The sequence below is a fragment of the Montipora foliosa genome, chromosome 8, assembly GCF_036669935.1.
Source record: "Montipora foliosa isolate CH-2021 chromosome 8, ASM3666993v2, whole genome shotgun sequence".
NCBI classification, from domain to species: domain Eukaryota; kingdom Metazoa; phylum Cnidaria; class Anthozoa; order Scleractinia; family Acroporidae; genus Montipora; species Montipora foliosa.
In genome coordinates, this window is record NC_090876.1 from 48194311 (window position 1) to 48221895 (window position 27585).

A 27585-nucleotide genomic window follows, 5' to 3' on the forward strand; every position below is an offset into this window, starting at 1 on the left:
TTAAGAAACTTTTGCTTATCAAAAAGGGAAGTAAAATTTTTTCAACACCTACCTTTTTAGTCATTGAAGACTGTAAAGATTCTCGGAAAGGGCCGGAAGTCCCCGAAATTTTCGTCGGTATGGCGGAAGATATAAATTCCTTTCCATCTTCAAAAAAGTTTACGATCATTTTGTTTGTTTGTTGTTGTTGTTGTTGTTGTTTTTTTTCGTGTCTCCCAACACGTTAAAAAGCCAAAAGGCAACGTTCTAGAGTTAGCGAATCGCTGTTTCAGGCAATTAATTCTTGTCTGGTGCAAAAGTCTTTGAAGATTTGAAGACAACGGGCGTTTTAGGACAGCGGAAACGAGAATCAACATTGCAATGCATGGTGGGATTTCCCGCGCTTAGATGAAAAAAGCATTCATTTCGAAGCCCGGGAAAAGGCCAATACGAAACAGCTGAAATTTACAACAAACAGGGAGCATCCGTTTTGCGCGATTGAACGCTTTTCTTCGACGCCAGACGTTTCCCTATTGAACGACTTTCCTATGGCTCGAATTTAACTGCGATCGTCCCTTTGGCAAACGAGAAATATGTCCTCCAACAGGCGAGCGTCGCTTGCTCTTAATTCTGTCCGGCGAAGTCCTCGTCGTCGTACAAAGACTCCTTCTGTGAATGATCTGTCGAAAAAATACAGTAAGTAAGCTTATGTGAATGTCATTTTATGAACTTTAAGGCGTCTCGGTGGCATAAAGTTGCTTCCACAACAAACTACATGATTTTGAAAAACCGTTTTTATTGTTACTCAAGCTTAAGACGCGTTCGTTATTGTTAATTGAATTTGCTATTGTTTATTATTTGAATGAAATACGTTTTACATAAGCATAAGCTTCGGGCCTTGTCGTGTTTGTTCATTGATGGATAGACGTTATAAAATCAGAAAGAAGTGTTATTGCATTGAGCTGTATTTATAAACAACGTCACTTAAAGCCCACAGTACCTCTAATAATAATAATAATAATAATAATAAAATTCTTCTAGAGCGCAGCTACATAATCTCAGGGCGCTTAACAAAATATAGGAAATAAAATATGGGAAATATACAAATAAACTTACAAATACAAGAAGTTAAAAAAATACATGATGAAAAAAAAATGATGTAATAAAAGTACATATGAAGTTAATTAAAAAGAAATGTTTTGAGGCTCTTTTTAAAAATAGACAAAGATTGTGCGTTTTTAATGTCCACTGGCAAGGAATTCCAAAGAATAGGTGCAGCTACCGAGAAAGAGCCAAATAGGTGGCTGTTGCAGAAGTCAATTTTACTAGTTACACTGAGCGTGGACAAGCTTCTCTGCAGTGGATTGATCCAAATAATTTCTAATCTTCCAAATATTATAAATTGCTTGAGATGCCGATTTACAGATGTTATTGACTTGTCTTGACATGTCGAGATGTTTATCCAAAACGACACCAAGATCACATACAGCAGGTTCTAATTCGATGGTGTTAGCACCAATATTTATGGAAGGAATAGGGTGGCTCTTAATAAACTTTGAAGAAAAGTAAATAACTTTAGTCTTGGCTGAGTTGCAGAGCAGGAAATTATTGGAGTACCAACCAATAATGTGGTTTATACAATCTTCGATTTTACCGATGGATATATTTCTATTTCCGAGCCCCATTGTGAGGTAAATCTGGCTATCATCAGCATAGAACATGGGACGGAGGCCATGAGATAGGACAATATCCTCAATTGGAGCAACACGGAAAAGATCCTTAGCCTAGTTAAAAGAAATTATCATCAATAGACTTGATTTTACGTGTGAATTTTATTTTAAGCTCGCAACACACTTTTGTCTTTTACGTTTAAAATCATATTATTTCGGGGTGCAAATCTTAAATAATACAAATACTAATGACAATTATCAGAAAAGTGAGGCTAACGAAACCAACACATGATTCACTGTTACTCCAAGTTTCGTGCTTACGCACTCATCAGACAGTATTTATTATAAATAGATAATTACAGATAATTATTATAAATATTTTAAAAATTATTATAATTTTTTTTTTAATTATTTAATTATTATAAATGTTTTTTAAAATGCTACTGTATGACTTTACACTGGATGGTAATCACAAGCTTAATTAACAGTATTATCCATCAAAGTGGAGGTGAATGATGGGGGATATTTACTTAGCCACAAAGCAACAAGGTAAGTATCCACCACTTTCACTGATACTAAAGTGAATAATAGCTGTTTTGGTACTGTATATACCACGCAGATTGAATAATCAGTCAAGTTTATCAATAAAAATAAATTGTTCCTTGGTAACCATTAAGCAAAATGGGAAGCCATTTTGTTTTTCTCTATTTGGTCAGATTAATAGTACTTGCCATTCGCCTCCAAACTAGCCAATCATAATGCCGCGTGGAAAGCACTACAGTGTGTTCACTTAAGTGTGGGATATACTTGTACTAACTGTCATAAATTATTATTTCACTAGCTTTTGTTTTTTGCACACTTATGCATTTTCTTTTGTTGTCACATAATGGCAGATGCATACAAGTGATTTGTGCTATGACTTGCTTTTTTCAATTTGACTACCAGCGTCTGTTGGGATTGGTTGAAGCGAATTGGGTTTCCCTGGAGTTAAAACAGTTTGAGACCATTTTTGTTAGAAAATCGTAAATTAATATTCTAGCATTCTGCATTGGTATCGTGGAGGACTGTTGTAGTTTATGTGCTCGTATCTTTTTTTTTTCTACTAGAGCTGAGTCCCAGGGGTAAGCGAAAACTAGAGTTCCAGTATGATAAACCACTGAAAGGCAAAACTTTCTACCTGGACCTTCAAGGATATAGGAAAATCAGCACCTTACAAGCACAGATTGTAGAATTGGGAGGGGTAAGATGACTTCCAACTTTTCCCAGAATTAACACATGTTCCTTAATTTTCAGCAATGACTGGGAAAATTTTTATAAAAAAGTGAAACTTGCATGGATCCAGGAAAAAAATATTATTGTTTTTAATTGCTCTATGTTTTGTTTACAGTAGAAGCGCAGGGCACTCTTAGCTTTCACTTCAGTTCACAAACATCCCATTTTTAAAGAAACAATATTATTAACCCATTGACTCCTGGGAGTGATACTTAAAAGATGTTTTTCTGTCTAATGCCAGATGAATTTACTCGTCAACTGGGGATGTCCCAGGGCCCCTGAGGAGTCATTGGGTTAATTAAAGTTCCCCTGTGACCAAAATATCAATTCATATTTTTCTTTGTATTTCGAAGCTAGGTTAACTAAACACCAAGTGACCAAAGTTTTAAGCCTTGATTTCAAAAAGACACCTGTTTACTTTGACTGAAATTTTCGTATTTTACATGTCGTGGTCCGCCCTTAATAACTTAAAGATCTTGAGAGAGCTGGATCAAAGAGAAATGACATCAAAGGCTCACTTGTTTAACCCGTTGACTCCCAGGGGTTCCCCATTGACAAGTAAAATAGTCTGGCGTTAGACATCAGAGTAAAATACTAAGTCTGGCCAGTTTAGGCTGGTTTGGACGTCAAAGGGTAACGATCTTGAGAGAGCTGGATCAAAAAGAAATGACATCAAAGGCTCACTAGTTTAAGAATGCACATTGTGTGTACAACGCAGAATTGATATGCAGCACAGGAGTTTTGGGTTTTCAGACTTTTAAACTCGCACTTTGCATATATAATAAGCTGCATTCAGACGCTGAAATTAATTTTTATGCTAGTGAGCCTTTGACATCACTTTTCCTGGATCAAACCCTCTGAGGTCCAATCGGTCAGTTTTGAATGCTAGTAATGGCGGATCGTGAAATCCGAAACTTACACTCAAAGAAAACGGCCTTTGGATAAAAATCAAAGCTCGAAATTTTGCCAGTCAGGTGTTAAGCTAAGACACTTTCAAAATCTGAAGAAAAAAAGGAAGTGATTTTTTGTAATCACATGGGTACTTTAAGCAAATCCTAAGATAGTAAAGAATCCAGTGTGACTAGAGTCAACTGGTTGGCTATTTTGCAAGGTCGTCAGAGTTGGATTGACAGGTCCTCTGAACGCAAATCCAGCTGGTTGTGTGAGTGTGATTTGAACCCAGTGCAACCATGTACAAATTAATCTAAAGCTCTAACCACTTATAGTATGTGTATCTGCACTGCCTCCTTTATCCATTATTGATGCTAAAATTGTGTGGTCTATCCAATTCTTGGAGGCTGTTTTAGGCAGTAAACTTTACTTTCCCACCTGACTAAACCCAATCAGATTTTAACAGTTTTACTCGTGGTCTATATTCATTTTTCTTTGACAGAAAGTTGAGGAGTTTCTCAGTAAGGACATTGGTTGTGTTGTCACAAACAAAAAATATGTAGATGCCCGTTGCTCACCGAGAAGCAATTCCACACCCAGTCCAATCCTCTCAGTTCCGAGTCCGATTCCTGGACACACAAAAAGGTGAAAATGTAATGTCAGAAAACTTCTAACTGGTGAGCAGCACGTCTGCGCACTCTAAAAGCTGTAAAACAATTTATTTTATCCTACCCATTTCATGTGACTAACGCACACTTCGTCAGGGATGTTTACAATACAACACAAGGGACCTACATAAGAGACTAAAAAACGTTTTTACATTACGTAAAACCGCACCTGTGAGAGCGGATTTGCATGAAGGAAACATGTGGAAAGGTGTGCAAGGAGTGACATATTTTGTGCCTAACATAATTTTGGGGCCTGCAGTTTTAGCTTAATTTTTTTTTAAAAGTCTTGAAAATTACTTAAATTTTAGGGGTCCTAGAACCCTATTCTTTTTCATTATGAATCCTTTTTTCTGCCACTTTGAATATGGCGGATATTCTTGTATGGGATTGGTGCAAAGATCAAAGGTTTAGGTTTGTTTCTGGGGAGTAGGGAAGGTGCTGTGCCGAAAGCATCTTCGGCCAATGTTGCCAGACTGGGATCCATAGACCTTTCATAATGGCGGTCAAATAAATTATTCTTTTGTTTTAATGCTAATAAGCCCTACTAACCTCGCTACGACGAGCAAATTTCATAAGAATATTTGTTTTGAAACGAGGGCAGTAGGTCTAATTAACATAAATACAAAAGAATGTAAAGTTGGTCGCCATTTATGAAAGTGGTCTATTCCCTGACTTGACACCACAAAAAATAGGTGGGTTGGGATTGTTGGGTCACAATATTCTGTTCCAAGTGGCTTTCCGCTGGGTACACCAGTTTTCCCTTCCTACTAAAAGCAACCCTCATCAAAATAATGCACTTGTGGATGTCGATTACATGACTGTATATTACTGTACCTTGAGATTTTAATGAAGTGGTTACATGTGCATTTTTGTTCGTTAGTAGTGGTACATGTAGTAAAAAATTATAAGTGCAATCTAAATAGTATTGGTAACTACAGTAAGTAGTATTTGTAATTTGGTAGCAGCACTTGTAGTAAGAGTAAAACATGACCTCAGTGAACTTCCTAGGAAAGCATTAAGTAGTTCATATACATGTAGTTCTCAAGAAATGTTAGTTTTTGTTTGCTTTGCTTTTGATTACTGTACCGCGAAATTTTAGTGAAGTGATTATATTTGCTTATCATCATTAGTGCATGTAAGTAGTATTGATAATTACAGCACGTAGTATTAGTAATGGTACATGAAGCGGCACTTGTAGTTAAAGTAAAGCAATGACCTGATCTTCCTTGCATAGCATTCTGAATCAGTAGTTCATCGTTCCCAAGAGGTGATAGTTTGTTTGCTTTTACTGTTTGTTTTCAGTTCTTCAGCAAAAGGCTCAGCTGTGCCCTCTCCTTTAAGCGCAGACTCTGGTGGTGCCGAACTAACTGGATTAACCGCTCCTAAACACAAGGAACGTGGCAAAGCCCTTGCTGCCCAAGCAGCTGTCACCTGCAAGTATGGCTCAAGCAATGTCATTGCGAATGCCAGCAACTGGGGTGTTAAAATTGAGTTGCTGGAAGACTTTCTAAAAAAGTTGGAAAAGTATGGTAGCATTGAAAAAAAGCAAGTATCAAAGCCTTTACTCTCTGGGCGAGCAACAAAACATGACATCAAGCCCAAAGTTCGAAAGCTTTATGCTCCATTTATCAAGGTGGAAGATCACAGTCGCGGTTACAGGCCACTGGTTCACGAGCTTAAGGAGTGGCCGAGGATATACTTTGATGGTCCAGTGGGGGGCTGTCCATTTGACCCACCAAGAAATGACACTCATAATGATCGAGAAGAGCATGGAAGGCACAAAAGGTAAATGTCATCTTGACCCATTCATCCTCTGACATTGAGGAGTCTAGTGTTAGAGTAAAATCTCGAAGTCTTATTCTCTGGATTGAAAGAGTCAAAGGGAACGTAGCTTTTATTGACCCACAGAGTGCTCAAAATTAGTGGTCGCCCAGCCATGCCAGGTGATTAGTTTTTGGTAAAATAAAAAGGATGGTTGGCCATAGAAAAAACAACGGACAACCAACCAAAAGTAAAAAAATTAATGTTTTACATACTGTAAGCAGCACCTGACTCTGGCATTCGACAGTTTTCTGATGTCGATGTCTGAGTAGTGTGAAGTCAACGATGATTAATTTGCCACAGTTGAGCATTTTCCCATGTTTCGAATGTCTGTGGCTTTTACTAAAAACTGTCATGTTATTGGAAAATTCACATGTACATGTAGCTGGCAATGGAGATCGAAGACTCAATTTAAAAAATGCTAAAACTTAAACCCAGACACACACTTACATGTACATGTAGAACTACATGTACACATGTATGGCATATTCAAGCTCCAATGCTATGCACTTCATCTCAACACAGCATGCATTTAATCATAGGGGTTTTCCCATTTGGGCAACCAAGCATTTATCAGGGCAACCATATTTACAGGTTTAGTTGCCTGGCTTTTGAAACAGGGACAACCTGGATTTTTTTATTTTAATTCAAGCACTGCCTAGATGTTGTTAACGGCGGTATTTTTTGTGGGTTGCAGGTTGAAATTTAAATATAACTGGATACACTATACCGTGACTGTTACATGAATAGCTAACCTGAGGCCTAACTAGGCCTAAAAAAAAGTTTTTAGGCCTAAGGTTAGCTATTCATGTAACAGTCACGGTAAGTATATCCAGTTATAATTAAATTTCAACCTGCAGCCTGCAAAAAATACCTGCCGTGTTGTTAACCCATTCATCCCTGAAGAAGCTCCCCATTGACAAGAAAAAAATAATCATCTGGTGTAAAACAGAGAAAAATCTTCAAGTCTGACACTCTCATGATTAAAAGGTTTATTTGTTCATCATTCTGCAATGGTCGGTGAGGATATCACTTCCATGAATTCTGTGCCTCTAACCCCCTTTTTTTTTTTTTTAATTCTGCAAATTATATGAAAATTTCAGCACCATAAAACTTGTACATGTACATTAGCTGAGCTGGTTGCGATCTTGTTTCCAAAGGGGCCACGTGAGTTGCAATAAAGTTGACAAGATTGGCAATACTTTTTCCCACAGCCAAGCTGGTGAGATGCATTGAGTCTTTCTCTGAGCTGACATCACAAGCTGTTTTGCATTCCACTTTTGAACAAATTTTTGCCAATCAGAGGAGCATTTTTGCAACGTCATCTTAGAAATAGGCCCATGACTTATACCAGCTCGGCCACAGGACAAACGAATTACCGGTATTGTTAAATTTTATAATGGTTCGCTACATGTAAAAGTGGAATTTGGAAGTGAAAATGGTAGAAACTATTTGCAATGGGTGAACTAGAGATTTATTTCAGCAAAGAAAAGTATTTGAGGCCAGGGGCAATTTCAATTCTTTACATGTAACTATACCTTTGTGGGAATACCGGTATTGTGGTGCTCTTGTCCAGGCTTCATTGGCTCAGGATGCTTACTGTAAGTGCTTAATCCATTGACCCTGAGAGTGAAACTTAATTGATTTTACTCTATCTATCGCCAGATGATTTTACTTGTTAGTGGGGGGGAAGGGGGGGCATCCTAGGGCGTTTGAGCTGTGAATGAGTTAATACTGGTAATGCTTTCGCTGCGCTGGCCCAGGCAAGGCAAGGCTCTTTACATGTAGGTGATTCTTATGGAAGAGCATCATTGTGAGGATGCTGATGACAATGACAATAAAGGCAACAAATCAACAACAAAATAATGTAATAATATTAATGATAAATCTCCCAGGGTGAACTTTGTATAAAGTCATGAGAAAAGTTCATTCATTCTGGTCTGGTCCATGTGAGCATAGCTAAACATCATTGTCGGTTTCTGAATCCCTTCCACTGCATCAATGACTTGCTTTATCTCCTTAGCGTGGAAATCGAATGAAGATAATGATAATAAAGTTTTCTTACATGTATGTACATGTAGCTCCGTAATCCATCTCTGATGTACATTTTGTACAGTAGTGCTGATCCCAGACTGCGCTAACCCTAACCCTAACCCAAAACCTAGACCATCTTCTTGCTTTATACCATTCTGAAGCCAATTCTTGTAAATACCGGTAACAATTTTGTGGCCTTATTAGTTCCTTACTTTTTTTACCTGAAAGGAAACAAGTCCAAAGAGACAAAACTAAGAAGAGAGGATTTTGTGAGTGCTGTTGCATTCACTATGAGGACTTGGATGCGGTAAGTTATCTTTGAATTGTAACAGTGAATGCTGGAAAAATGAATTTAATAGACTGTATTCCTAAAATATAATTAATGGTAGCCAAGAAATTATTCTTTTGAATTTTGTTCGTGCTAACGAGGCTGGTAAGGATGATTAGCATAAAGACAAAACTGAGAATAATTTCGTAGCTGCTATTTATGAATACGGCCTATAGTAAGGGGACTTTTTTCACATTTTTTGGCCTCATTAACACAGGGGTATCCTTTTCTAATCAGTCAAGCAAGAATAAAGACTGATTATTGAAAATGCATTGCATATTGAGCTGTCTCTGAAAATTTGAACGCAACATGCAGGATAATCTCTGAGCATTGATGCTTTCAAAATTCGAAATTTTACAAAGAATATAATTATGGGATCATTACTGTCTTTGCCAGCCTAGAATTCATCAGTTTTTGAAGGCTAATAAGTGGCTTGTTATCAAAGATTTAGCTAAATCTAAATTTCTTTTACTTTTTGAATTGAGTTGTACATGTACATAGCATGATGATGCCTTCTCACAGTGAGCAAACAATGATCTCAGCAAACATTCCCTTGTGATATATTTTAAAGTTACATGTAACATTGACTAGCAGTTGCAGTTTTCAGTTTGCTCGAGGGCAAATCCGTGTTTCTATCTTCCCTTAGTGCCTTGTTATTAATTTTTTCCTTTAATAGCATCTTCTCAGCGAACGCCATCAGTCATTTGCAAGGGATCCCTCTAACTATCACAGTTTAGATGAACTGATCAAAAAAGGACCAAGCCTACAGGACTTCCTGGCAAAAATGCTTAAGAAACATGAGGAAAAAGAAAGGGAAAAACAAGAGAAAAACTCCAGGTATGTGTATGTAAGTTTTTAGGATATTCAGTGGTTAAACCTGCATTAGATAGCATTGTGTCCATAGGGAACGATACTGAGCAGCTACAAATTATACAGGTGCGTTGCTTTCACGTGTCAGAAACACAGGTGTATTTTCACCAGTGGTGTGTTACTAAAAGTAGCTATGCAGTATTATGTCCAAGACTTACTCACATCGTGGATCCCATGGGGTGCATTGCTAAGGATGTAATGGTAAAGTAATTTGAGAGAATTTGGAATTATGTTCGTCAGTTTCCAACTTTTGTAAACCAATGACCCTAAATATGACGTCATCATGCCACGCCCATGGACACAGACCAATAAAAGAAAACTTGAAGTTTGTCTACATGCTACACAATTTGGGTATTTAATCAGTGGTTTGATAATTTGTATTCGTTTTTACATCCAGCCAAGCATGGTTTTCTTTTTATTTTAAAAAAATGTTCTTTTTAAAGAGTTAAACGATACTGCAATACCCAAAACATTTTAAAAAAGATGATTTGAAAAAATCATGCGTAGCTATATTCTGTATTTGGAGGTGTAACGTGCCATATAAAAAAATTAATTCAATTTAAAGACGCATGCGCAGTTGATCTGAGAACGAGCGCGAGGAAGGGCGAGGAAAAACCTTCGCTGCAAACAACAGTCTCGTGCGTTGATTGGGTTTGCTGGTCAGCTCACGATATGATGACGTCAGTCACCGGAAGTAACATTACACTTCCTTAGCAACGCGCGAAAAATCCGCCATACACCTGTATAGTGGTAAATTTTCTCGTTAAACTCAAATACGATTACGTTTGGCAGAGATTCAATCTTACTGCCGTCTCAAATGAAAGTTTTAGGGATTAGTTTAGCATGTGAACCCTTTGACTCCGAGCATAGGTCAGAATGTAAATTCACTTCTCATTGTCAAGACACTGTCAGGTAGACAAGTATTGAGAATGAAGATTCTTATCATCTTAAGGATATGATCTCGCTATAGCACCAAATTCTCATGCCCAAATAACGAAGAACTCGGTGGAAGTAGTTAAGAGAATTAACTTTTAGATCATGAGAGTCTAAGGGTTAAAGAGCAAAAAGAAGGTTTTAGTCACTGTAAGGAGGATGGTTCGGCGGATTTTCAGCGATTCAAATGGAAGAGGACGACGTTCGTGAACAGTAAATGCATCGCAGGCCAGTTTTGCACCGTATTCTGGTTCTAGAAGCACATCTAAAGAAGACCAACCAGCTCACATTGCCTAAATATAAATATGGCTTCGAACCTCGTAGATGTGAATTTCTTACTTAAAAATGAAAGAAAGAACCTTAAATTACTATGCGTAACCATTGCGAATACCCTAAAGGTTTTTTTTTTTTTTTTACTTCAGTGTAATTTCTTTTCTTTTCTTTTTTTCTTCTTTTTGTAGCTGTACTCATGTTTTCGATCTTCCCCGCCCAGATTAGCTCGGAAGCTGTGTACTGGATATGCTAAAATGTGTTAACGCTGTTGTTTGTAAATAAAAGTTGTTGACAAACTGGTCAAGCTAGTAACCACCCTATCTGGGAGTAAATTGCGAAGGGGGCATCTCAGTAAGCAAGATCGGGTTGAAATCGCTTCTTGCTTCCGCTATAGTGTCCTTTTTGATCCCTGAGCACAGCACGTCAGCCGGAGGTAATAAGCTGAGCGTCGAATTTGATGAGGGAGAATAACCGGAGAACCCAAGGAAAAACCCCTTGCGACAGGTTAAGATCTAAAACTCAGGCCACGTAAGATCGCAGAGGTGGGACCACTACGCGAACCTGACGTCAACTTGAGTGTTGTACTCATTAAGAACAACCTCGGACACGAAAAAAACATCGTTTTCTCTTAATAGCATGAGCAAACTTGTTAAACTACCAGTGGTTCAGTGCTCGAATGCTATTGCAAAGCGCTAGGGCACTGAAGCACTAAATTTTTCGTGGAAAAATGAAAAAAGTTCGGACCATTTCTGTGTTCTCGATTCGCCGAAATGACTGGAATATCTCTCTTTCACTTGATACCATAATTGAACTCATGCGTATTAATTACACTGCCCTTCCAGAAAGAAATATTTCAGCGGTTTTCTGTCAAATGGTACAAACTCGTTCCGTGCATGTTTTTTAAGGAAAAATGTTCGCCGTTATTTTTTCGGACAAATCCCACCGTTTTTTCCTTCCCTTTCATTTGGAAAGCGCTCTACTTGGTAATCGAAACAAGCAGTTTATTAGGGAGTTAAAGCACCGACAACATCAAAACAATGTTATTTTGCGCTGCTTAACGCGTCTTTCGCGATTATTCTGTTTTGCTCACGGTGCACAATATGGTCAAATAATCCTCAAATCACAGAAGTAGGAACTGTTTCAAAGAAAAGCTAGAAAATGAACGATTCTATGTTTTATGCTGACGTTGTCGGTACAACCTTAAATTTGGTTATAACGCGTTGTTTGACGGAGTGTGGCACAGAAATGTACTTAAAGAATAGGTGCCGCACGTAATGTACAGCACGCTTTTCACGATTAATATAAGAGAGATGTAGCGTCGCGTTTACGTGAAACCCGAACGACAAAAGTGACCACGTGACCATGATTTTCCCGCCATTTTCTAAGTTTGCCGGCTGCCTCTTGTCGTTTCTACATGTACGTGAAAGTAGGCATTTTCGCGTTCGCTGTATACGTGAAATTTTCTCGTTTACTTCTACATAAGAAGCTGTTTTCGGAAACAAAGTACCCCAAAACCATTTTCCGGTCTGCCAAAGGAGGAAAAAATAGGTTTCATGGTTATAGATAGTTAATATCTGACTCCTTGTCGCAATTTTTTTCATCGAACTCACGTTGACTCGCTGTTCACCGGCAAAACAGCTTCATTCACTCTCAAAATTGGACGGGTAAGGATTTAATTTTATATAGCGTCTTTTTCTACAAACAATGTTTAAAAAGACTCCGAGTTTTTGTTTTTGGTTTTTAGTAACTAAATGCTCGAGTTCCCGCAGGTCACGCGTGAAAAAGTTACAACCTCGCCAGTTTACGTGAAACGTGAAACGGCAAGCCGACGTTTGCCGTTCGCGTAAACGTGATGGTAAATCTCTATTTTTTTGTGGCGTTGGCGTTGCCGTGGCCGCGCTCATAGAACATACCGTAGAATACGGCTCACCAAATTGGCCAATCAAATTGCAGAGTACTATGTAGAGATAATTAACACACATTCTATTCCTCTCTTTTTGGCACAGGGATGAATTGCCAGATCCGAAAGAGAGCTGTTTGGAACGCACTGAACCAAAGACGCCGTGTGCGGAAATATCTTCAAAGTGTCAAAGAGCGGACAAAGGAGATGACTGTTACACGCCCCCTAACCCCTCCCCTGCAAAAACAGATGATTTTTGTACGCCCACCATGCAGCCCTCCCCTGATAAAACTGAGGATAAGAACACATCACTAAGAGTGTCAAGATCAAGTAAGAAAGCAGTCCAAGGACGAGGGTCGCGAAGGTCACTCAGCAGTCCTAGAACTCCACAAGCTCTGCAAGTAAAGTCTGGCGTTGGAAAAGAATGCACCACGCCGATACGTCACGAAGCTAAGAAGATGTCAAGTCCATTGAAAATAGAAGATGGAGTTTCTAAGAAACAAATTTCACGTGTGAAAACACGGTCCATTTCGTTAAGTCCTGTTGCTGGGGATTCTGCCGGCGCTAAACGCGGGTCTGTGATTTTCCCCCGCGCAAAGGGCGCGTCCGCTGTTCAGGGAAGTAATATTGACCAGTCTTCCAGTGGTGGTGCAATTAGGAGTAGAGTGTCGCCCGACCTTGTGAACAAACGAGATGCCGTAAACCTACCCGGAGGTGTACGGACACGAAGAAGTCAGCAAGATTCTGAGGAAAGCAGTGGAAAAGATGATCATTGTTTTGAGACTGCACTGAATGCTGAGAGAAAAGTGAAATGTGATTCAGAGTCCCAGACAAGATTATCAGAGTTTCCACCCGAGACAACGCAACGGGAGCAACAACCACATGAAAAAGAGTGTGCCGAGGAAGAAAAGCAGATCGAAACTCAAAGTGTTATTGGTGAACATCATGAACATGACAAGGACCAAAGCAGCCCTAGGAGGGCCAGTCTTAGGTCGGCTACAAAGACCGGTCCAGCTGTAGAGGCAAGGACCCCTAAATCGTCAGTGGTGGAAATAGAAACTTGTGCAATAAGAGAAGGACCGGCGAGAGGGATGCGTTCACCTAAAACTGTAATGCCGGCCGCGGGTGAGACCAAGTCGGACGTAAAGAAAGACAGTGAAGTGTCTTTGAATAATCAGATGGTCGCTTTGGAGACCAACAAAGCGGAACAGCCGATACGCGCCACGCGTTCGTGTTTTCAGTCCGGTCCAATATTGACACCTCGGGTATGCGATAGTATAGAAACTAAAGACCGTGCACCGGTGACAACAGAATGCACAGCAGAGGAACCGGAAGCTTGTCAAGATAAAAGACGCACTAGTCCTCGCTTTAGCGCTGCATCGTGTAAAGAAGACACACCCTCCTCGCCAGAACCTACGGAAAAAGCCGCTAAAAATCAAAACAAACAACCAAGTCCCAATAGCTTCCCGCGCAACGTGCAAGTTAAGTTGTCCGATTTTTGTGCAATAAGCGCGTTGCGCAACAGGCCGGTACTTGGAAAGTCCTCGGACGATTCCGAAACTGAGAGTATTCAGTTATCTACTGGTGAGAATTTGTCCCCATCAAAAGAAGAAGCTTCCAAGAAGACAACATCGGAACCTGAAGATGAAGAGATTTCCAGCACGCCAACGATAACTTGCTGTCCTTCATCCCCAGGTTCAGTGAAATCCGGATTCCCCAATGAAACAGGAAGCAGATACTGTCTTAGAAAACGTGCCGAAGAACAAGAGGAAAAAGAAGAGAAAGACGATCAGATGGTCAGCAAACCTACAAGGTCAAATTACAAAATCCTCGACGAGGAACCTAAGAGGGCCTCTCTGCCCACAACTGTTGCACCATCCTTCACAAGCGTCAAAGCCAAGAGTTCAAAAGAAAAATCTGAGTTATTAAAAGGCCACGAAAATAAGACGCCAGAGAAGAAAACCCGCAAGAGCAACAGAAAGACGAGAAGCCAATTGCACACGACCCCTCGCAGAAAGGTTCCACGGTCGCAAGACCCTGAATCGGATTCAGAATCCAGCGTTTTCTCCGACAGTCCCAGAAGCGGACCTATTCGTGAGACAAGAAGTATGCGCGCGTCTGTTCGCAGCCATGAAGAGGCACAATTGAAAGGCATTTCAATGGCAGCTGAAGGCACACCTTTGTCAGAAACACCTGTCTCGATAGAGGATATCTCAACGACGGCAGTTTGCGGGTCTCCAAGCCAGAAACCACATCCCTCGCGTGACAGTGCCTCGGGCGATTTCCCGAAAAGGAGCGTATCACGAGGAAATCAAGCTTCGCGTGGCGTCGCTTGCCTGTTTGATTCCGATGAGGACGACGATGAGGAATTCGAAGGCTTTCATGTCCCACACTTTGACAAGTCGTACTCTTCCGAGGGCGATCTTAGTTATCAAATAAACTCTATTGTAGAAAACATAAATTGTGAAGACGGAGACACTATTCACGGTGACGTTCAGAATACCACAACCAGAGAAATTGATGGAAATCATAATGAACTTGAAAACACGGAGCTTGTTACCGGACAGATTAAAAGTTCTGAGGCAAACGAAATGACCAGAGGAGAACAAAGAAACGAAAAAATACTTGAGAAATACGAAGAATGTAAGCCACAGACGAGGAAGAGAAAATCAGCGAGTCAGTGTAAGAGTTCTAATGTTTCAGCTAAAAGAGCAAAATCAGCGGAGTCCGCGGATGAAGAGAGATGTTCCGTTGCATCTTACATAGTGATGTCACCTGTGATTGATAGCAGTGATGACGTTGACGATGACGTATTTAACACTGTATCCGACAGCACTGACGGGGAGGAAGAGGGTACAGAATCGCCACTTAGCATAACTTCCTGGCGACAGAAACGAAAATCTGAAGACCTTCAACCGGACGTTGACAGGCCAACGAAGAGGCGGAAGTCAAGTTTGCTGGGCAGTGATTCGCAAATAGTTACCGAACCTTTTTCTCTTAATTCCAAGACTGGTTTTTTTCCTAACTGTGAAATGGGGCGAGCAATCGAAGAAAAAGAGGACAACATGGGTGAACCGAAAAGTGAAAGCTCGAGACTCGATGAAATCCTGGAGGAAGAGGAGAGCTCACCAGAACAAACTTTTTCTTCCTCACAAGGTTCCAATATGGTCAATTCAGCGGCCACCAAGTCAGAAAATTACAGCTCGAGATTTGATGAAATGCTGGAGAAGACAAATCGAGGTCAATGTTTTTCCTCCACACCAGCTTACAGTGAGTTTTATAACGTGGACGAACCTGTGGTTCAAACCATGGAAGAACGCGTTAAGCTTCGCCGGAAACGGAGCGTCTCTCTTAAAGCGCGTGAAAATTTATCTTCCGTTGAAAGCCCGGAAAATGACACAGAAAGCGTATCAAAACTTTCATCGTCGTCACAGCAATCAACTTCATCGTCGAAAAAAGCGCTACTGCCCTTAAAGCCACTGAAACGGCTAGCTCCTTTGTCTGTGGCGACAAAAAAGGACAATTTGCCATTAAAACCTCTTAGACGTGTTTCTGGAATTGGCGCACCTTCACAGATCTTTTTGCCCTTGAAACCTTTACAGCACATTTCACCAACCCAAGTCTCCTTGAGACCAAGCCGAGCGAACAGCTTACCAAGTTTTAACCAATCGTCGCTCGTTACACCTGGAAAGACTCGCAGGCCCACCTGGATTTTTGACCTAAGTAATTTTGGCTCGCCGCCTTCAGAAATGCCAGACAATAAAGGAATGAGATGTTCAACCTCTACGTCAGCGAAGCCCAAGTACACATTGAGATCGCAAAAGAGGGCGTCGTGGAACTTAAAGCAAAAGGACATTTTCGCATTTGATGAATATTAGAACGGACCTTGTTTTTATCGGTCATTTTACTTCCGTTTTTATTGACAGAAAATTTTTATGGACTGATTTTAACTCACATTAGGACGTCTTTGAAGAAAGATTTTAAGACCATTCGTCCTTTATACCAAGAGCGTTTTATGTACTGTCTTTGAGAATAACAGGATCAGTTGTAATATTGCTATTTATTTAACACAGATTTTTAAGGATATTGTAAAGTTTAGAGAGATCTTGAATTGGAAACGTTATTATCTAAACCATTAACATCAACCTTCGGAAGGAAATGAGCCAATCAGGACGTTAAGAGGACACGCGTGGTAAGTTGGCGAGAAAATACGTGGATACTGAAGCGCCGGAAAATGTGAGCGAGTAATTGGTGCTTTTCCCTAGAATTTTATCGTATTGTTTTTAAGCTTAAAAGTTATATCCTTTCAAGTAGATCCCGGTGGATTTAAGATGACAGATTTTAAGCGTTTGAAATTAGGGATAAGTAAAAAAGTCTTAGAACAGATGTGTCTGTTTTTAATGTAAATATTTTGTATCGAGCACTTATTAATAAAATTATCAGCAACGGTTCCACTGTCTTATACCAGCCTCTTTTCTCTTGTACAAGGAAGGGTTACGTTTCTGCAAACGTTGGCCACGTAGCACAAATATTTCAACAGACGTAACTATTAGAGGTCTACCCATATGAACCACGTGAGCGTTAGCCCTACTAATGGAAAGGGACCCACACAAGGACAGAAAAACTCTGACCAGGGTGGGAATTGAAGAAGCGTAACCCTTCCTTGTACTTGTACATATTCATTGCCGTGACATTGACATCTTAAATTCTTACGACCTACATTTCCAGCCTCGTTTCCAGGCCTTTCAGCGCTAAATTGCAAGAAGCGCGAGACCGGGAGCGTTAGCGCAAGGGCGTTCTAGGAACTCTTCCGCTCAATCGGTGACGTCACGTTTGATCACGTGAGAACGAGGTTGATATATTTCATGAAGAAGACTGTTTTCGTGTTTCGGAAAGACTATTTCTCCCGTAATCGGCTGAAGCAGCAGCAGAGCGAAAACTGGTAATCTCTTAGCCTTGTGCTAATGAGGGAAAAAATGTAAACGAGGATTCTCCTAGCCACGTCACGGTGAATTTCAGCACTCTCCTCTCCCTATATTGGCTGTTTATCCAGCACCACCAAAATCCCCTTGACTTCAAATAGCAGGAGCCCATGCAACCTCGTTCCCAAGGCTTTTCCTATATTTGGAAAGGGGCGGAAAAAGCCCTGGAAACTAGGTTGGGACCCACGACTTGGAGCCAACAACTCCCATACTAAGCATTTCTTTTTCAGACCAATCTATTTTTAGAAAACCTTTTACGCAAAAAAATAAAGGCACTTCCGGATCGGTGGCGCTATGACGTCAAGTTAGTTGCTTGTGATTAGTCATAGGGCTCATGCGGGAGTCTAATTCACGGAAAATTCAAACTAAAAATAAATCGGTCTGTGAAAATGCTGTGACAGGCTGTTGTTTGCTCCTGGTCGTATGCTCCTGCTTATGGCTGTGTCTGCCACGTTTGCCTCGTACGCTATAAAGCCTTTTTTGAGACGTCAACGCCAGGCCGGCCTCTCTCTTGGGAGAGAGTTAAAACAGTTCCATAAATAGCTCTAGGAAAGTTGAAGAATTTTGTTTACTATTTGCGAAACCGTTGTGTGTCGTGGTGAATTATCAAAGTTTCTTTTGGTAAACCTGCACAATTCACAGTTTTTTTGGCTGTTATCTCTGAATTGGTAAGCGTTCTTTTAATAAGCGTTAATCATGACCATGTGTTAAGGTCAATAACACTCGAACCGAATGTCCCATCGAACGGCAGTTAAATTTATTCCCAAAAGAAAATTCGGGCCTCTTAGAAAACTCGTTTCCAGGGCCACTCCTTTATCCGAGCTAACCGGAAGTTAGAAATTGTTGAGAAACTAAATATTTTAAGCAAGAGCCGATACAACGTAGATTGATTTTAGTGGTGTACTATATTTCGGCTGGCCAAACCAGCCTTCTTCAGGTACAATGAGAGTTTACATTGAATAGAAGCAATTCAATGTAAACTCTCATTGTACCTGAAGAAGGCTGGTTTGGCCAGCCGAAATATAGTACACCACTAAAATCAATCTACGTTGTATCGGCTCTTGCTTAAAATATTTAGTTTCTCAACTTGAAATAACGCGGATCAGATCAAGCCACTGATCCAACGTACACCGACAGGAAAATTGTCCACGGTTGCTTGCTTCAAAACTCTACAAATTGTTGTCGGCCGACCGGAAGTTATAAGCATGCTTCATCGCACGTTCCGCATAAATCTGTTTGAGAGCATTTCAGTAAGAACGCGGGGAAAGGCTTCCGTGCAACGTCAAGTTGACTAAGATGACATCAAGCGGATGATATGAATTTTCTCAAAACCGTGCAATTTGTTGAGTCGGCAAGTAACATACTGAAGTCAAGAAACAGAAACAACAAAACGTTACTCGATGTCTCATGTTTTGATTTTATCAGAGTTTAACTTGAAAGGTGAGTGAGTCTTCGTCTGGCTTTCTATCCTTGCGTTGCCGAACATATTTCTGTTTCGGTTCTGGTCCTCTCGCTGATCCCTTTTTCAAAGAAAATTCAAGACACGCGCATTTGTTGACGGTTTGTTGAGTCCGGTACTTTCATCAAGATGAACATCGATGTTCAAACAATTCACCCTTTCCAGCCTTTCGCTCTCTGTCGTGAGATAACCAATCCTAAAGCACCAAATTTTTGTGGTTAAATGTAAAGCACTGATCATCTAATTTAAGCCATAAGAACGGATTTCAGTGATGTTCTAGGACTGGACTTTTAATGATCTATAGCGTTTACCGATGTAAGATCAGGAACGCTGTTCTGAAGAAGGGGTGAATTGTCTGACAATCTGATACTCGATCAATAAAATAAGAGGCCGATCCTTTGGTGATACATTGGTACCCAAAAAAGCTATTATTGTCTCTGAAGCTCAAGATATACAACAGCAATGAGATGGATTCTTCCGCAAGGATCATTAGCGAAACGCCTTTGTATTGTGTTTGAATTAATCAAGGCAAGATCAGCTAGCAATTTGTCTCAGTCACACGTTTAAATGTTTTAAATGTTACAGGCAATTACCACCCTGTGCGAAAGAACAGAAGGGCGTCATTTAAAAGTTACAAATGAAAGTTTGATTAAATTTGGCATTCATAAATGCCACTGGTTTACAAGGAGTCTCACACTTCCGCAAACCGAAGTGATTTTTCAGCATCATTGGCGAACGTGTTTTTTAAAGGTTCCATTTAAATTTGATGGAAGTTTCGGAGATTTTGAGCTGGTCGACTGTAGATTTCTCCGAATCAGTTCATGAACGCGTAAAATATTGGTCACCTAACGGCATGCAACACTAATTATCTCGTTTCTGTTTTCCTTTTTAAGTATGCAAATGATTTTGACTGTTTTTATTAAATGAGGAAAGTTTTGAAAAGTTTGTAGGTATTAATTTAGATTTCTAAAAACTGATTTAAAATATTAATGATCTTTTCGGTATGCAAACGTCTATGATCTACCTTTTATTCACCCTTAGTAATGAAATTTAATTAGAATTTTCTATGATTTTACGAAGGGCGAACAGTTTCTTTTGAAGAATGTAGCGCGGAAAGAATTATATTGGGTTTGTTGTTTTTATAACAAAAGCTTAAATCTATATTCCTATTGTTTGTATGCGGCGAGGAGTGTATTATAAATTCCTCGGTGAAGGCTGGTTTTAGTCAAAATGGTTAATCTCATCGTTTTGCTAGCCGTTGTTCTTCTGCAGTTGATCAATTGCTATGGAAACCGAACTTTTTTCTTTTCCGCAAGCCGCAGTCACTTCGCATTTTATTCGTCATTTTGACTTCCTAAATGTTTCGATTTTGCCGCGAAACAAGGAACACATGTTTTTCAGACCGTGAAGTCTTTCATGAACGCGAGCAAAAAACTGGAAGTAAACCGACCCGGAAACAACACAAGTAATACCACCGGTATTCTTGTTCCGCGGATAAAAGAATTCGCTCCTAGGCAGGTTGTTTTTAGTTTGAACTTTAAAAGAATGCCGTCTAAAATTATCTTGTATCATCTTTATGTAACCGTTTATTGAAAATTAAAGGTCACATTATATGTTAACCGTAGTTTCTCAGAAAACGTTTGATTTTCTGTTTGTAGGCAACGATAGCAGAGGCTGAGAACTGGAAACTGAATGATTAGACGATGAAGCTCCCTAACATATCAATCACTTTAACAACTTGTGTAAGTGATAAGATCTCATCGCAATTGTTTTTCATGCTATGACAATGTCATTAAGTGTAATGATTTTGCCGACGTTTTTCTTTTTGTCTTTGTGTCTAATATTGTCCTTTAATTTTCCGCTTTTCTTAAACCGCTGCCCGACTGAAATTCCCGCAGTTTTAGTTTCTGTTTATCTACAATTGAAATGTCTACTTGAAAAATTATACTGGGGCACTGACATAAGCAAACAAAATGATTTGAACTTGGTAGATATTAAGCATAAATATTCGCGCAATACGGTTCAATATTGTCCACATTTCGTTCGCTTAAGTGCTCGTGAAAATATGTATGCCAACATAAATAGCTGTGATATTTGAAATGATATCATAACAAATCTACTAGCAGTTACTTTTCCTGTTAGATCGGGAAGGAAAGGGTTTTTGGTTTAGAGTGAATGTTTAAATTGCCAAATGCTGGAGGTTAAGCAACTACGACGTCGTCCAGAGGTAACCGGTCATTTCGCCTGCAAGTCGTTGCCCTTCACCGAGGTCGGTTCGCCTACAAACTTAAAGTCGATTCGCGTACACACGTCAAGTAGATCTGCCTACGACTTATTTGACTACATTATGAGACAAACCAAAATACATTTTATTACTACCGGACTGAATTTGAAAGTTTTTAAGCGACGCTTCAAATTCTCTTAACCAAACACTGGCTTAGCAACGCTTACGCTTTCATTCACACTGCAATTACTGAGATGAAAACAATAAGCACTAAATATGGTCGCTTAGGCGGCACTTGGCAAAGAATGTGATATTTTTTTAAGACTTTAATGATATGTATCCAATCTCGACCCCTGAGCTCTTCTCTTGACTGAGGGAGAGAAACAAAATTCGGCCGAGTTTGTCCTTGTTAATAAGATCTCACATACCCACGACCTGCTCCCGTTCTGGCCTTTTAGCTCAGTCGGTAGAGCAACGGTGATAAAATCCGAAGGTCGTGGGTTCAAATTCCACCCTGGCCAGGGTTTTTCTCTGTCCCTGTGTTACTAGGGTTGATCTTTGATGGAATAATTGGGTATTTTTAAAAAAACTTCACAGTAGTGTTACGCTTCACTCGAACTTGGAATTATCATGATTTGTATCCTAATCAAAGAATGGGGAACACTACCAATGTCTTCCAATCACATCGCTGCGATTTCGATTCGTCTCAATCCGACATTGCAGTATAAAAGGGCTGTGATGTTTGTTCAATCCATTCAACTTACCTTCTCGGAAAACTCTCGATCGCGACAACTGTCATTAGATATGGAAAGTTATTATTGTATATTTTGCTCGGAAGAAGTAAGCTCGCGACAAAAAGCTCTCTTGTGTGATGGATGCGAGAGGTGGCAACATCGGCGATGCCAGACTGCGAATACACCTATATGGAATAAAGGAAGGTTAGAAATCCTTCGTTTTTACGGAGATTCACATTAAAATTGTCAAATATATGCGAAAATGCTTTTTTAAACATATTTTTATTATCCTTGCTGCTTCGAAACGTGCCAAACATACCGTTTTAATCACCACTCCACGTATTCTTATTCCGGAATATGGTCAATCGAATGCGCCATTTGTGTGTAGGCGAATCGACTTTACGTCTGTAGCCCAACAGTGTGTCGGCGAATCGACTTGCTGTGTGTAAGTGAATCGACTTGCCGTGTGTGGGCGAATCGACTTTACGTCTGTAGCCCAACAGTGTGTCGGCGAATCGACTTGCTGTGTGTAAGTGAATCAACTTGTCGTGTGTAGGCGAATCGACTTTACGTCTGTAGCCCAACAGTGTCTCGGCGAATCGACTTGCCGTGTGTAAGTGAATCGACTTGCCGTGTGTGGGCGAATCGACTTTACGTCTGAAGGCGAATTGACCTCGGTGTAGGGGAAACGACTTGTAGGCGAAACGACCTACATCCCGTCCAGAACGCGAACGCCTAAAAAAGGAAGAGGTTACTGCATTAAAATTAGTGACTTTAAGATCTACGACGGTGAACATCACCTCAAAGTATAACTTTGCACTATTGGAAGTCTTATGCGATTATTCCATTTCCTTCAAGTCGAATAATGTGGGCGAAGTATCCAAAAATATATTGGTACGAGCTACTAGGTTCACATTTGCTTACTCACGTTGTCGTCAAAACCTCAGATTTTGGTGATTTCACTCTTTTTTTTTTTTTTTTTTTTTGACGAGTACCGAAAATCTTTGCTAAAATGAGTACCGCAGGTGCAGCAAGATTATTTTTCCGCTTTTAAACAATGATATTATTATAATGTTTCTACTGTACTGTGCAGGGATGGCGCAGCCTGGAGTGGTTGCGAGCACTCGCCTCCCACTCACCCAGACTCGGGCGTCATATGTGGGTTAATTTCAGTTTACAGTGTCCCCAATTAGTGGTCCAGCGCTAGAACGACTAGACTCTGAAATAAAGTTCCTTTCCTTTCCTTTTTGCCGTTGCCGTGCACAGAAGAAAAATTTTCGATCTTTTGACGGAGCAAAAAAGAGCGAGGTCAGAAAACTCCATGGAAACGCTTACTACGCAGGCTGCCGTTGCCGTAGATTTAAACCTGGAGGTGCTGTTGTCGTTTGAATACATTTAGTGTCATTCCGTCTCAACTAAGAAGATACTTAATAGCCTGATTCACACGTGCTACATAAAAGGCAAATTTACTAAAGGCTGTGTCCACTATCGCAACGGCAAACGCTATATAGCCGGCGCGATCTTTCCTCTTGCGTTAGAGTTTTAGTGCATTGCTTTCTAGTCCTCTGAATTGCCATGAGAGTGTCCTTCAAAATTACAAGCTTGCGTTATTAGTTTAACGAGGCAATTTTCGCCAGTCATGATTCTGACACTGAAGTGTACGTAAAGTGACAAAAATGAAACTATCTTAAACGGAAGTTGAAATGTTAACAGAAAATAGAAAATGTCTTCTTCATTTTCATCACGTCCTCCACACGGCGAGTTAATTAAGAGATGACAACGGCTAGGTCAACTACAGCACCACAAAACAACAATATTATCGGTTAAAAGAGGAAAAATAATTGTGCCGTACGTGCAGCACGCACTTATAACAACGACGTGCGTGAAATCACTAAATTTTAGGTTTTGACACGACAAATGTGAACCTTTCCGTTCTCTATTTTTACTCTGAAACCGCTCGTACTAATTTATCTTTAGGATGCTACGTTCACACTGTACGACGTGGACTATATGGGATAATTGCTGAAGACTTAAGTCCGGAACACGCGGGGACAAGTGGCCGCAACAATTCGCCTTGTGTGACACGGTTAATTTCATGAAAATAATTGTCGCTGCGGCAGAATTTTGTCGCCGCGATCAGTCGCACGAATTCAAACCAGTTTGAATTCGTGGGACTTATCGCAGCGACAAAATTAGCGAAAGCAGCGTTGTCGCATCGTGTGTACACTTCCGGCAACAAGTCGCTGCGACAAAATATAAATGAACCAATAAGAGAGCGTCTTATGGTCAGCCATATTCAATTAGAAAACTAGTTCACATTCCCTCCCATACGAGATCACTACGTGTGCTCCGAACAGGCGTCGTGTCGCAGCGACTTGTTGAGCAAGTAGTACACATGGAGCAACTTGTCGGAGAGACCCGTCGCTGCGACTTGTCGCCTAGTGTGTCCCGGCCTTTAGGATTCGACGTTCACACTGTACGACGTGGACTATATGGGATAATTGCTGAAGACTTAGGTGACGTTTTGTCGACCTCGCCGTCTTAGATCTTAAAGTCCCTATGAGGTCTATGAAGGCGGCTTCAACGAAAAGCGTCATCGAAAATTGCAAAATCTCATTTTTTCGATATCTTCGTAATTGCTCCAGTTTATCCAACTCCGAAAAACCAGCTAAACAACCTATAAACTGGTTATGGGTGAATTGTGTTCAAACAAACGAGAAAAGTCAAATTGAATTTGCTGTCGTAGCGTTTTCTCTTCTGGTGAACTTGAGATTTGGTCATTTCGCGTTGCCGACTTTGAGAGCACCGGAAAGAAATAGGCTACTCTGGAAAATACCACAATACTCGTTGTTTTCCCCCTCAAATTTTGCATAAGCATTGTTTCCACACTAGGAGACAAGTCGCAGCGACAGGTCTCTGCGACAAGTTGCTCCGTGTGTACTTCTTTGTAATACAAGTCGATGCGACACGACGCCTGTTCGGTGCACACGCAGTGATCTCGTATGAGGGGGAATGTGAACTAGATGGCTGACAATATGACGCTGTATCACTGGTTCATTTATATTTTGTCGCAGCGACTTGTTGCCGAAACGGTACACACGGTGCGACAACGCTGCTTTCGCTAATTTTGTCGCTGCGATTAGTCGCACGATCGCAGCGACAAAATTCTGCTGCAGCGACAATGATTTTCATAAAATTAACCATGTCACACAAGGCGAATTGTTACAGCGACTTGTTCCTGCAAAGTGTCGCAGCGACTTGTCGCCTAGGGTGTCCCGGCCTTAAAACGTACGTGCAGGGCATGCAAAGCTATTGTTTTTCCTTATTAAAGCCATAATTTTCTTTTTCCTTGCCGTTCTCTCTCTCGTCGTGGTCATCGTTTCGTTGAAGGCGCTGTTAAATCGTGCAATTTTTCGTGCAACTTGTCTCGCAACGCCATTCAGTCTACAAACTTTCTCACATTACGAAACAAGTTGTTTTATGGGTGTCACACTGAATAACGTTTCATGCAACTTGTCTCGTTTCGATGATCACATGAGGTTAAAGGAACATTTTCATTGGCTGTTGGCGCAAATCGTGGCTACATTGGGCAATGATTCGTGCAAATTGTCTCGTAACGTCATTTGCACGAAAAATTGCTCATTGTAACAGAGCCCTAAGGGGCCTAAGCAACGAAGACGTCCACGCGGACGAAAAGACCAAAAAACCATAGGTTCCACCATAGGTTGCGTTGTATAATTTGATGTACGTCTTTGCCGTAGGCCTCCTCCCCCTCCCACCCCCCCCCCCCCCAAAAAAAAGGCTTGAAGTGGCCACATTTGAGGTTTACGTTGACGCCTTGAGCACACGGCAATTATTTTTCGTTTTTCTCTCAATCATGCCTTGTATACAAATTTAATTCTAGGACAGCTGGAACACGTATTAGAGGCCAACAGTGGCCAACATTGTTTCGTCTGGTTGCTCGGAGATAAAAGAAAGTTAGACCAGTTTCAAACGTTGCGCAACAACATGCAACAGGTTGTGTAAATGGACGCAACATGTAACAGCCAACAATGGTTCCATCCGTTTACACGGGACTTAAGCGCCAATTGCTTAGGTTTATACTTTTTTGGCTTTGTTATTAAATAGGTGATAATTGCAAGTGCAAGTGCCTCGAAGTACAAAAAGTCGAGTCTAGAGGACATTAACAAGCAACTGAAAAAGCTATGTTTCATGAACCCAGAAAATCGCATCAAGGAACAGAGTAAGTTACAAGTGATCCATTTTACTTTATCTTTGCTCTGCGGTAATCGTAACAACTTACTTACTTAACATCCCTCAAGTGTTGATCCAGGAAATTCAGAATCGATGTCATGGGGCACTTTTTTTTTTCTTTTTTCTTTTTACTGATTTGTTCTTACCGACACAAAAGAAATTTTTCACATCAGACAGAAAGCAGTTGGCGAGAACACAAACGTTCCCGCTGTGATGTCAGACGAATCCAATAGAAACTGAAGAAAAATGTGGCGTATTTCTTGCAATGAGCCAATCAGGAGTCAACAAAGAAACCGCTGGCATGAGCGGGAAAGAGTGTAATCGGAGCCAATCGGACGAAAGCATGCAACCCGGCGCTGCGTCGAATCTTGTCTACACAGCTCGGGAAACGCTTGTCAACAGGAGCACATGAAACCGTCGCCAAACGTGCAAAAACGCGCAATTGATACAAAACGCAGACGAAGAAAAAAACGATCCGTATCACCCATGATTTTCTTTTTTGACTTTTATTTTCATTGACCAACGTTCCTTTTATTGAAATATTTTAGTTGTTTAAACATCTCTTTTATTCCTAGACGTCTTCAAGTGTGAAATATCATATAATGCTTCTTGCTGGAAAGAAACCCTCGCTGGTCAATCAGTCACTCAGCCTTGCCCTTTCTTGTTATATTCAACTGAAGGTAATTTTTTTTTTCTGGCATCCACTCATTTATCCGCTTTTTCCGACATCACTCCACCGAGTGCCAGAGATAAATGCCCAGGGAACTATGTTAAGACCCTTTCCTTTAGTTATCGTCTCCAGAGCATCCTCTGGTCGTAATAATCTTAAAATCTTAAAGGAGCAAGGGTGGCACAGCCGGTTAGTGCGCGGCCTTGGTGCATAAGGTCCCGAGTTCGGTTCCCGGATCTCACCTTGTTTCAACTCAAGTTCTTTCCTTTCAGTGTAGCCTAAGTAGCTATAAATACCATTAAAACGGAGCACTGATGGAAAAGAGGGGGGGTAACTGAGCGCACCGTCGGTTTCCTTGGAGAATACTCTGTAGAGAGTAAAGGAACTTTCGACGTTAAATAAGGTGTAACTTTACCTTTACCTATCTGGGTACAGGAATAAAATTTTAGAATATTCAAGCGTCACGCGGAAGCGTGACAAATGACAACAGTAACGGTAACGCCACCGAAAACTACTAGGTTAAATAAGTGAAAAATACGCGTGGTGCACGTGTGGTATGCATTTTCGTACATTTCTCCTTCGTCCTTTGCAAAATAGCGATGTTTCTGGTGATGTCACCCATT

The 27585-nt window shown here is 40.5% G+C and overlaps 2 protein-coding genes across 2 annotated transcripts in view; both read left to right on the plus strand.

Annotated features, from left to right (window-relative positions):
- Positions 1–402: 402 nt before the first annotated feature.
- LOC137967763 (uro-adherence factor A-like) lies at positions 403–17092 on the plus strand. Its single transcript, XM_068814332.1, has 7 exons — positions 403–675; positions 2756–2889; positions 4315–4457; positions 5783–6265; positions 8564–8642; positions 9340–9500; positions 12746–17092. The coding sequence occupies exons 1-7, from the start codon at positions 573–575 to the stop codon at positions 16515–16517; spliced, it is 4875 nt and encodes a 1624-aa protein (XP_068670433.1). The 5' UTR covers positions 403–572; the 3' UTR covers positions 16518–17092.
- Positions 17093–18732: 1640 nt separating this feature from the next.
- The window catches only part of LOC138013012 (uncharacterized), a 39640-nt gene continuing 30787 nt past the window's right edge, over positions 18733–27585 (plus strand). The window contains exons 1-4 of the mRNA XM_068859973.1: positions 18733–19061; positions 20739–20822; positions 26167–26281; positions 26868–26972. Of these exons, the coding sequence (XP_068716074.1) occupies positions 20784–20822; positions 26167–26281; positions 26868–26972 (259 nt within the window). The 5' untranslated portion in view covers positions 18733–19061; positions 20739–20783. The remainder of the gene's footprint in view (positions 19062–20738; positions 20823–26166; positions 26282–26867; positions 26973–27585) is intronic.

Coding starts and splice junctions, on each gene's coding strand:
- LOC137967763 (XM_068814332.1), top strand. CDS start 573: ATGTCCTCCAACAGGCGAGCGTCGCTTGCTCTTAATTCTGTCCGGCGA. Junction 4,458..5,782: donor ATTCCTGGACACACAAAAAG/GTGAAAATGTAA, acceptor GTTTGTTTTCAG/TTCTTCAGCAAAAGGCTCAG. Junction 6,266..8,563: donor GAGCATGGAAGGCACAAAAG/GTAAATGTCATC, acceptor TTTACCTGAAAG/GAAACAAGTCCAAAGAGACA.